This window comes from Histoplasma capsulatum, genomic scaffold, assembly GCF_000149585.1.
Source record: "Histoplasma capsulatum NAm1 scaffold_9 genomic scaffold, whole genome shotgun sequence".
Taxonomy (NCBI): domain Eukaryota; kingdom Fungi; phylum Ascomycota; class Eurotiomycetes; order Onygenales; family Ajellomycetaceae; genus Histoplasma; species Histoplasma mississippiense.
In genome coordinates, this window is record NW_001813974.1 from 1225797 (window position 1) to 1236796 (window position 11000).

Here is an 11000-nt window from a genome sequence, read left to right on the forward strand (position 1 = left end):
TGGGTTTGGATGACTTTTTAATATCCTGTTGCTAACTCATACATACTACATGCCATTTCAGCGCATTCTTTCTTCCTTTTCTCCCTCTTTTGCAGCATACTTTCGATACGTTTTTAACAATTCAACCCGTTCTCCACGCCATTGGGGGTTAGGGAATCCATCACATTTCAACTCAGCATCCCTTCTGCTAAATTCGACGGTCTTGTTTCCTTGATTTAGATCATTACATGGTTGACCACCTCATGGATTGTTTTGGACCTTTTCCCAGGTTTAACGCTTTTCATATTTATATATATATATATATTCATCGCGCCAATAATTTATAAAAACTCAACTCCACGGCTCTTATATATAACTCTTTTCTTGTGGTTATCCCAATCCCTCTACAGGTTACGCGAAATGACTTGGATTATTTCACGGCTTATGATCATGTGTCCTCCGCAAAGTACGGTTTTTCTGTACGGATTTTTATATATTTACGCGATAAAGATGAGAGAGATCGGGTGCTCAATTTAAGCGAGCAGATTCTTTCCTTCTTTCTTTATATTTAATTCTTCCTTAATATCAATATCTAAAGGATTCATGATGGGAGATCTCCGTCGTTGAAAGACCATATAATAAACCTGGCTAGATATTCCCAAGTAGAATAGCATGTGATATCAGTGAACCGAGAAAATGAAAAAAAAAAAAAAAAAAAAGGTTATACATGAATAACAAAGAAGAATATATATCGCCTCCCACCCGTGCATAGGTGTAGGCCAAATCAAAACATACTATCTGAAAGGGGGTTTATTTATCCTTAACATCCCCGATGTATTAAAGAAGAAAAGGCGAGGGAAAAAAAAAAAAAAAAAAAAAAAAAAAAAAAAAAAGATAGCCCAGTGCAAAGCTCAAGACCACAACATCCTCTCTGACTTCCCCCTGGACTTGGACTTTTTCACCAACGCATCCCAATCTGGTACCCACGGCGACTCGGTCATCCACTCTGGCCACCTCGTGTGCTTTCTCCGCCCTACCCACGACCACGGCCATGACCACGTCAACTGCCACCGCCTCGCATTCCGCTGCAGCGCCGAGAGCGATGGCCACGACCACGACCAAGAAACCTGGTACCATCTCCTAGATGTTGGAGGAGAGTGGGAAAATGGCCACGTCGTCGGGAGGTAGGATGATGATGATGATGATGATGGCGATGATGACCACGACCAGGAGGCGGGCAAAAACGACGAACCCAAACCAAAGCTACCCCTCACGCCCGACAGTGTCCCGAAAAACGACGATCCCCTCGCCGCCTCCTTCCGAAATCCATCAATGATCTTATCGAACTGTCTCTCGCGTTGCTGCATGTGTCGCTGCCAGCCGGCCTGGTTCAGCAGCTGAGTATGCTCGCGCCATTCCCGCTGGATAGTCTGATCTAGACACCAGACGACGATGTCGCCTTTGCGACGCCAGTCGTCGTGCCAGGCTGTGTTCCAGGTGCGGTAGCATTCGGCGTATGGGGAGCTGTGAAGGGAGGTGCGGAGGGTTGGTTCGAGTTGGGCAAAGAAGGCGAGGTAATCCGGCCACAAATGGTGGTGAGGCATTGTAGGATCCTGGGAAGTGTTGGATGATGGGCGATGGTGGGTAAGTTGATTGCTGTTGAGTTGGTAGGCGGGTTTTGAAGGGAAGTGGCGTAGTTCACCTTGCATGTTTTTTTGGAGGAAGGTGGCTGGGTCTTCGTAGAATAGGTCTGCTTCATCTAGGTAAGTGGATTTTTCTGTTGAGTTGAGGTTTACCGGTGGCTCGCAGGATAGGGCCCAAGCGTGGATTCTCGGAAAGATGAGGTGGGAGCGCCAGGGTGTGCTATGGCAAGGCATAAGGAAGCCAATTGTCATAACTGTGGGCATCACGGAGGATGAAGACGAAGAAGAAAAAGAAGAAAGACCTGCAGGGTATCCCAACCTGGGTGGGGTGTCTCCTAGGTAGTGGCTGACATATTGGGTGCGGAAATAGTCCATGACGTTGAGGACACCTGATGCGTGGGAGGATGTAGTATAGTACGCAATATAAATGTTTACAAGAGAGAGAAATATCAAAAGGAATCGTCGGGAGCCGTTTGAGCGGGAACGAGAGGAGATGGGTGGAAGGAAGAACTTCACTGCAGGCTGAGAGGCAAGGATTATAAGGGCGGGAAGAAGCGGGTAGATGAAGCGAACTTCTTTGTGGGAGACCAGTGAAAGGACGGCCGGCATAAATGTGCAAACAACTGCAAGTCGACACTTAATGGAATTCTGTTGGCTAGTGAGACTTCTCTGCTTCGCGAACATCGCCTGGAAAAGTCCTATCAGGGAGAAAGGAAGAGTAGTCATGAGGAGGAGTGGGTAGCCCTGAGAGAGGTAGTAATGCCAGTCATTGCGTCCATAAAATATGGCGAGTGACTGGGCGATGTTAAAGTAGAGAAATTTAAAAGGAGGAAATGTCCAGGAACCGTAGTAGATACGGTCCAAAAGCGTCGATATACCGAGCACAATGGATCTACCGAATTATCAGAACTTTTTTCCCTTGGGATAATTGAATTTTGAATAAACGTACCCGGAAAATATAACTTCATAGCTAAACGTCATAAATTCCTTGATAGTAGGCCTAATGAAGGAAACCGTCCAGGCTTGACGGGATGATGCGGGCTTCTTAAACATCGCGAAGGTTGCTAGACACATCCAGATCAAAAGATTGGTTGGGCGGAGAACGCAAGCAAAAGCTGCAAGAAGGAGGCATGGCCGCAAACTGTACTTCGGTCAGACTTGATCAAGCGTAAAGTTATCAACTTGGTATACCTGGACAGTCCGCTCCGCCCGTACCTCTGGGTGGACGGCTTGTTTCTTGTGCTGTCATTCCTGGAGCTCGCCCTTTGCGGATAAGATAATTCCGACGGCCATCCCCACGGCCATAAATACAATGCGACAACTGTGAGACTCGTCTCAAGGCAATTGGATAATGTCCTCGTCGAACAGAACCACTGCCAAGGACTTAGGACAGTCAACGCGAGCTGCAGGAGAAATAAGTCAGTGTCTGTTATCCAATATCTATGCGGATGTTGGTGCAATCGCATCACTTACAGCACCCCAGGCTTCATAGCTGCTGTTCCCATAAACCTTCCCGGCCAGCTTCCACGTATAAAAATCCCCCACAGCGGCGAACAGTGCCTGTGTAAGTTTTGGGGCGGCAAGGAGCAAGTTTGCGCGATGTAGAGGCGATATCGAGAGATATCCAGAGACCAGGTTAGAAACGTAATAAACAGCCGCGAAGATATACGGATGTATCGAAGACCGCAAGTGATGCCTCCATTCCTAGCGCTATGCCATTAGTTTCACAAAAGAATATAGAGCTATACTCTGCTGGATAAATCCGCACCCAAGTTATCCAAGCACCGCTGTCCCCACCGAACGCAATCTGCCATGCAGGTTCCAACGACTGGAAGAATTCGTCTGGTTGGAAAAAGGTCCTGACGCAAAGTGCGTTTAATGCGCGAAACGCAATTAGGAAGAGGAGAATGTTCTGCGGGGTGCCCGAGTCTTTCTGCCTGGGTGAAGAGGTTATGGAGCCGGATTCCGTTTTACTGTCGGCCGTAGTAGAGCGAGCCTTTCGTGGCCGTGTCGACGTCGAAGGCATGGTCGTCCCTTATCACCATCTCGGGACCCGGCTCTGGACACGCCAATCGTGGGGAGTTCGGGGATGGAGAATGGTCGCGTGTCAAGAAGTTGCTGTGTATGCTGCTAGCGGACCCTGTGAAAAAGGGCTTTTGTTTTGCAAACTGCGGCGGTTGGATTGGTTGCGGATAAACTTCAACGTCGCACGCTACTGCACTCCCCGGCCAGCGTGAGCGTCTAGCGGGGACGGCATCCTGGATTGCATCCTGGATGGCTGGGACAAAGCAAGATCTCAATGGATATCGTCGGCCATGCCACAGCTTCCGCCGCATATAAACTCCGATTGATTCCCTCCGCCGAAGAGCATCGTCTGATATCTAAACGCGAGAGAGCTAACTAAGGTTCACAAGTGTGGTCCGTTCGGGAAGCTAAAAGCTATATAAAACTGCTGTCCGTTGGTTCTCGAGTCCTCACAACCGTCCTCACTCCATATACCCACGCTCAGTTACCACTCAACCATCACCACCATCGTCACCATGTCTCCAATCGCCACTGACAAAGCCGCCGCAGCCTCTGCTCAGACTGCAAAGACAAACCTGAAGTCGGCCTCCGGCCTAGCTGCGCCTTTCGACCGCTCCCGCTTCCACGCCTCTTCATCCTCCGCCGCTATCAACGCAGAGCATCAGTATGCAGCTCACAACTACCACCCGCTTCCTGTCGTCTTTGCCCGCGCTGCCGGCACTACCGTATGGGATCCTGAGGGGCACTCCTATCTCGATTTTCTCTCCGCCTACTCAGCCGTTAATCAGGGCCACTGCCATCCGGAGTTGGTCAGGGTGTTGGTTGATCAGGCTTCTACCCTTACGCTGAGCTCTCGTGCTTTCTACAATGATGTGTTCCCCAAGTTTGCGGAATTCGTGACGAAGTTCTTCGGTTTCGATATGGTGTTGCCCATGAACACAGGTGCAGAAGCTGTGGAAACCGCGATCAAAATCGCCCGGAAATGGGGCTACAAAACCAAAGGCATTCCTCACAACGAGGCTATAGTCTTGAGCGTGGAGAACAACTTCCATGGACGCACTGTTAGTGAACTAAAATAACCAAGGGCGCTTCTTGCTGTCAACCGCTTTATGTCCCCATTTATGTATATTTTCCTTTTAACTAACAGGGGAGGATTACAGTTTGCGGCAATATCAATGTCATCTGATCCAGAATCAAGGGATAACTATGGCCCTTATTTGCCGCTAATCGGCAGCACGATTCCAGGCACGAACAAACCCATCCCGTTCAACGACAAAGCCGCGCTGCGTGAATCGTTCGAGAAGGCAGGACCCAATATTGCCGCGTTCTTAGTCGAACCGATCCAGGGTGAGGCTGGCATCGTCGTCCCTGATGATGACTACCTTAAGGAAGCCAGAGCTCTCTGCGACAAGCACCGCGCCCTCCTCATTTGTGACGAGATCCAGACCGGCATCGCCCGAACTGGTAAACTACTCTGCCACGAGTGGAGTGGTATCAAGCCAGACCTCGTCCTCCTAGGCAAAGCGATATCCGGCGGCATGTACCCCGTATCCTGTGTCTTGGGGAGCAGGGACGTTATGCTCACAATTGAGCCGGGCACGCATGGCTCCACGTATGGTGGCAATCCGCTCGGTTGCGCCGTCGCCATTCGCGCGCTGGAAATCATCCGCGACGAGAAAATGGTCGAACGAGCGGAGAAGCTTGGCCACCAATTCCGTACTGGGTTGGCTGCCATAGATAGTCCTATGATCCAAGTAATTCGAGGTAAGGGGCTGTTGAATGCCGTCGTCATCGACGAGTCTAAGACTGGCGGGCACACCGCGTGGGATCTTTGCATATTGATGAAGGAAAAAGGGTTATTGGTACGTCTTTCTTGTCTTTTTCTTCTTCCCTATTCTCCAAAAATGGCTTTTGTTAAACGACTAACCGTTTGCCCTTGTTCTTCGATAGGCAAAACCAACGCACCAAAACATTATACGCTTCGCACCACCACTGGTCATCACAGAAGAAGAGCTTAAAAAGGCACTGAGCATCATCGATCAGGCCGTCAAGGAATTGCCAACGATGAAGAGTGCGTGAGTTGAGTGAGCGAATCTCTCCACTCTCGATAACCCCAAAAAAGAAGCCGGAAAAACTGCCGAAAAAAAATCCGAAAATCCGAAAATCAATGAATTAATGAAACGGATCGCCTGCAAGTTTGTTTGCATGCAACGAACATTCTATGACGAGTTATTGACGGGATTCCCTTCTTATTTTTGCCTGGCCTTTGTTTTTTGTTTTATCTCTTTGTTTGTTTCCTCATCCCCTCTCACATCCCATCTTGCAAATTATCAACATCATAAACAACTTTCAATCTAGTGTCTATGGTGTATACATACTGCCCCAATAAGAAATATCGGCGAACGCTCGCTCTTTCCTTTTTTTCCGCGGGTGGACTCTCTGCGCTGGCCTGCAGCCTTGGGTGGGCGACTTTGCTCGGTGGTTCATTTTCCCGTTGCGTTTCCATCCCAGCGGTGACAGATTTTATTAACTTTTATCGTGCCTTGTTTCGCTACGTAACGGCTACTTTACTCTGATATGCCGTGGCTGCGGTATGAGCCCCGCTGGTTATTACTATTCTTTTCATTTTTTATTTTATTATAATGGTTTTGCGTGAAGTGAACATGTGGCAATCCGCCTGTTTCGCTGTACAACATGGGTTAATAGTTATTATATATACTCATGGTGGCCGGAGAGGGTTTTCTTGGTATAGCCTTTTTTTTTTTTTTTTTTACTTTGATTGTCTTTTCCTTTGTTTCTACGAACGGCATATCTATTACCTGATGCGAAAGGGAGTTGGATATGTGGGGTTATACATACCGAGTGAATATGATATTTTGAGAACGGCAATGACAACTGAGAGTGCAAGGGGTTCAGATGAAAAATGCGCCTTGTAATGTACGGTTTCTTAGTTTTTCCCTAGCACCGACACCTTACAATCCTCCCAGCCCTTCTCCTAGCACTGCAATAGGTAGGATATGCTACATGATAACGTCTGGCATACATATAAACCTATTCATTCACCTATCCCCTATCCTCAATGCCCACTGTTTTTCGCTCCCCCCTTTCTCACCATCCATGCATCCACTTTACACAGTATGCTGGTCGAAATATCCCCTTCTTGACTAATGAGCTTTCAGCAGGTAGGGGTTCTCTAATGTGTACTTCTTTCATTTCTCCCTCATAGTGCGAACCCTTGACACCACCTCCGTCTCCTCCTCTTCCTTCCCACTGCTATCTTACGACCTATGCCTCCACTGCCTCCTCCTCCGCCTCCTCCGCCTCCTCCGTCTCCTTCTACCCCCGCTACTGCTGCTGCTACTGCTTGCTGCTTCTGATGCTGGAGACGGTGTAGTGCATCGTAGTGAGTGCCTAACGAAGCAAGAGCCGAAATAATGGATCAAGTAGGCAAACACGGACATGAATGCGAAGAGCAGAAAGATGATTAGGACTATGACAATGTTCCTTTGCATTGGAGGCAGTGGTGGCAGTGGTGCTGGTGGTGGTTGTTGATGTTATTGTTTTTGAAGTTACTTGATCCGATTTTGAAGACGCTGCGTATCCGGTGATTTAGCATTCATTCTTTTCTTATAACTAGCTCTTTTAATATCTCTTATTATTATTATTATTATTATTATTATTATTTTTTGGCGGTGACTTACCCCTTTCTTCACAATAGCCTCCCCTCTTGTCAGCGGTTTGTGTCTCTTATGAATTTATTAATCCCTTTTCTGCTCCCTTTTTAATCGGATGGATGGTCTTTCGCTTTCTACCTGCGAAGAAGAGGTTGAATACCCCGTAACGACTGCTTGTGTGGTTCTAGAGGGGGAAAATCCACCAGAGCATTGCTGAAATTCGAGGAAAGAGAAACGAATTCCCAGATGGACGGATAACTTATCTGGTACGCTCTCTAACGCAGGGCTTTCTTTCAGGAAGGAAGAATGAGAGCTGCAATACTTCCAACATCCAGAGCAAGTCCCCAATCGCGAGTTATGGCAGTCTCGTAGTGTGGAACGACAACACATCCAAATGAATGTAAATTATAGTTCCTTGCGAAATCCGCGACACAGCACGGCAAGAAACTCTCTCGGCGTTGTGCATGTTACCAATCCTCAAATAATAGATATCAATAAGGTTAAGATCACTTGACATGGTAGAAAAGCAACTGTAGAAGGCTTTTCTTATGACGCAAACGCGAAGTAAACATGAAGCTAAGGGCAACGGTTGGGTAAGGGAAATTCTTTCTCCGCGTTCAGCGAAGATGTGAGACTCAAGTCTGGAAGGAAATACGCAAAGGGAAAGAATCAAGTTTTATAACCTCTGAAGCCCAAATTATTTAATAAATCCCGGAAGTCAAAATATGCTGCGGAGGAGGCCAGGATTGGTGCCTTGCAAGCTGAAGCTGCTGGGAAGGACGTGAAATAGAGCCCATGGGGCCCACGAACAAGCATAGATTCTCGTGTATTTGCCATTCAATTTTCACGCATCAGGTACGTGGGACATATCTCGTGCCCCCGCTTCGATAAGGCACGGAAAAGGGAAGAAAAGAGAGTAAACGGCGGAAATGAACGCTAAGTTTTCCTCATATGGATTGTAATATAGCAGGGCTCCTTGCTTGGAGGCTTAAAAAACCATATGGTGAGTCCGCGGCAAGGATTCTTTTGGATGTAATATTTTGTGTGCGTTTGTATGATGGCAAGTGAAGTGGTTGTACATACATACAATACAGTACATTTGATTCCACATCGCCTTCCCATCGAACCTAGGAAACCAATGATAGGTATTCGGCCAGGCACATATACGAGAGTGGCTTTCAAAATTAAATTCCTCAAGGGGCCAGCGCAATTGTTCTGATCAGTTTTCGTGTCGTATCTTTAAGTATGTATGCCCAAGGAGTTGTGTGGAGATATTCATCTCCATGACGATTTGTTTCAAGTTTTGCCAGTAAATCGCTCCCTTGAAGATAAGATAGAAATGGAACTGGTGCCTGTTCACTGGGTTTCGGTCCAAGATATGTTTCCACGGTAGGCAGGATTCCCAAACTATCACATATGCAGCCCACAGGTGTGGCTGCTGGTGTGTATTGGAGGAAAGGAGTGTGAAGGAGTGTGTTTCGGCTAGGGCAAGAGTTCCAGGTCTCGGCAAATTTAGCATCACTATGCAATGATGCTGAAAAGTCTGATTGTCCCCAGTAAGCTCTGATACCTGCTTTGCATCTATGAATAGTTTGAGAAATAGGAAGAGTGTTGATGTCCTGTATAGTGTCACCTCATCGCCTTTGGGTTAACGCGGAGTACCCAGCCCGACATTGCCTTCACTTCGCGAAACATACCAATTCCTCACTGAACATAAATTGTTAGAGTTCGGCAACTGTTCGTGGGGATTTTTCCTCAGTCTAGGTTGGAGCGTGTTGCGTGCGTCTCTCAAATGAAATATCCCCTCACCTTCTCCTCCCCTTGCTTACTTTCGCCGCTCGTTTGCTTCGAAGACCAACACAATTTTTAATGGGCGATCAATCATACTCTTGTTTCCCTCATCCAATATTCCAAAGGAAACACAGTATTGCTTTATCCCTGTTGTCCGAATGGTGTCGGTATTCCATTGTGTGGGCGTTGGTTAACCCATACAACACCTGTTACTTGGAATTTAAGACAAATACGGACATTCTTGCGCGTCAGCAAATATTATGGACGCTTACCTTTTCCAACAAACCCCTTCTGCGGGAGACACCGAGCCGGAAATGAGTACGGCAATTTCTTTAAAGTCGAATTGTAAAATACCCAGATATATTTGCCGGAAGAAGGCGACCAGAGGTTGCCCTGACGTCCTTCGCTATTTGGGCCGAGTCCGTGGACATGACATAAAAGGATGGGGTGAAGTTCTTTTGCTTAACTGATTTCTCTGCTTCTTTTTTCAAATTGGAAAATCTTCCATATAGGTGGAACGGTGGCAATGCTTGCTACGTTTACCAAGAGGAGCAGTATCTTTCCCTCGTCATAATAGAAAGAATAGATAAAGTTACCCATAATTCTCTAGATCACATTCTCGTAGGATACCTCAGCAGGGCTTCGGAAGGTTTTCGATAGTGGAGTATCGATCGATATCAGGCAACAGGAATTCGAGATGACGACTAGCAGTATAATCCGACTCGAAACAAAAGAGAGCTCACCCAGAGAGTCGAATTACAGACGTGAGCTTGCTTCCGAAGTTAACATAACAACGGTTTCCGCGCAAACAAAGCAATGACATCTTGAAGCCTAACAGACCAAAGTCGCCCAATTGAAAGATATATGGGAGTGGCATTTATCAAGAAAACGAGACAACTCGTCCGTCGGTTATGACCAGCACGAAATCATGCAAGCACGCAGGAGCCGACCGACGATGGCTACCTGGCAAACAAGAATCGGTACCTGGTCAATTATAATATATGAAACATGCCACGTCCCAAGGAGGAGTGCGGGTTACAGGTTGAACGTGGTTTATAAAAGTTGAATGTGGTTTGAAAAAAGGGGGTCCGAAAAATAAACCAATGCTCAGTCCTTACACACTAAATTGTACATTACTAATCAGCTCTCAGTTAACTATCTGTTAGGCCACTGGGGCAAAAGAGCTCTCTCACACCAGCGCCATGCTGGTAGTAGAGGGGACGAACCAATCCAAACCCCCCAACATTTAGTCCTCCTGCTTCCACATCTGAAAAGCAGCTATGAGCTAGAATTAGAGGAATAGGGCTCTGAGAGATATGATAAAATCACTGTCTCTGAAGCATTCAGAGTATATAGAGATGTGAGATATTAATGGAGGGTTGACACAGTTTATGGTCAAAACCACAATGAAGATTATTCCGGCCCGAAAAAGTTAACCATGTTCAACTTTTTATTAACCACATTCAACCGTAACTATGCCCGGAGGAGTGGGCAAATTACATGATGCGGGTTGCCCTCGACGGTCATAATCTGTGAAAAAGGTCGCCCTAGTGGCTCGCGCCACAGCCTCGGAACAATGTCCACCCCGACTCCGTTGCATAAACCCAATCCGCGGGAACCTCGGAGCAAGTAGTGCAGGAGAATGGGCTCCAACCATGCAACCATGGATGACAGGCGGCTGCTTGAGGGCGGCCAGAATCCAAAACCTCTGGCCGACGGATTAGTCTCTGGACTAGCTATGGTTGGCACATTTTACGAGCTGTTGCAACTCCCACCGCGGAGGCCCCGAACGCCTCCAGCTGGTCCCTCCTCCAAATAATGTCAAACAATGTCCTCAAGTGAGCAGAGGAGGGCAAGCGGGTTTGAAGAAAAGCACTTTTCCACGCTC

The 11000-nt window shown here is 47.3% G+C and overlaps 2 protein-coding genes across 2 annotated transcripts; one reads left to right on the forward strand and one right to left on the reverse strand.

Annotated features, from left to right (window-relative positions):
- Window positions 1-414: 414 nt before the first annotated feature.
- Window positions 415-3648, reverse strand: HCAG_07843 (conserved hypothetical protein; the record flags this gene model as incomplete). Its single annotated transcript, XM_001537484.1, has 7 exons — window positions 415-456; window positions 775-777; window positions 1254-2514; window positions 2572-2763; window positions 2838-3025; window positions 3096-3326; window positions 3391-3648. The coding sequence occupies 7 exons, from the start codon at window positions 3646-3648 to the stop codon at window positions 415-417; spliced, it is 2175 nt and encodes a 724-aa protein (XP_001537534.1).
- A 514-nt stretch (window positions 3649-4162) lies between these two features.
- HCAG_07844 (ornithine aminotransferase) lies at window positions 4163-5726 on the forward strand (the record flags this gene model as incomplete). Its single annotated transcript, XM_001537485.1, has 3 exons — window positions 4163-4708; window positions 4808-5509; window positions 5598-5726. 3 exons carry the CDS (start codon window positions 4163-4165, stop codon window positions 5724-5726), a joined length of 1377 nt encoding a protein of 458 aa, XP_001537535.1.
- Window positions 5727-11000: the final 5274 nt, after the last annotated feature.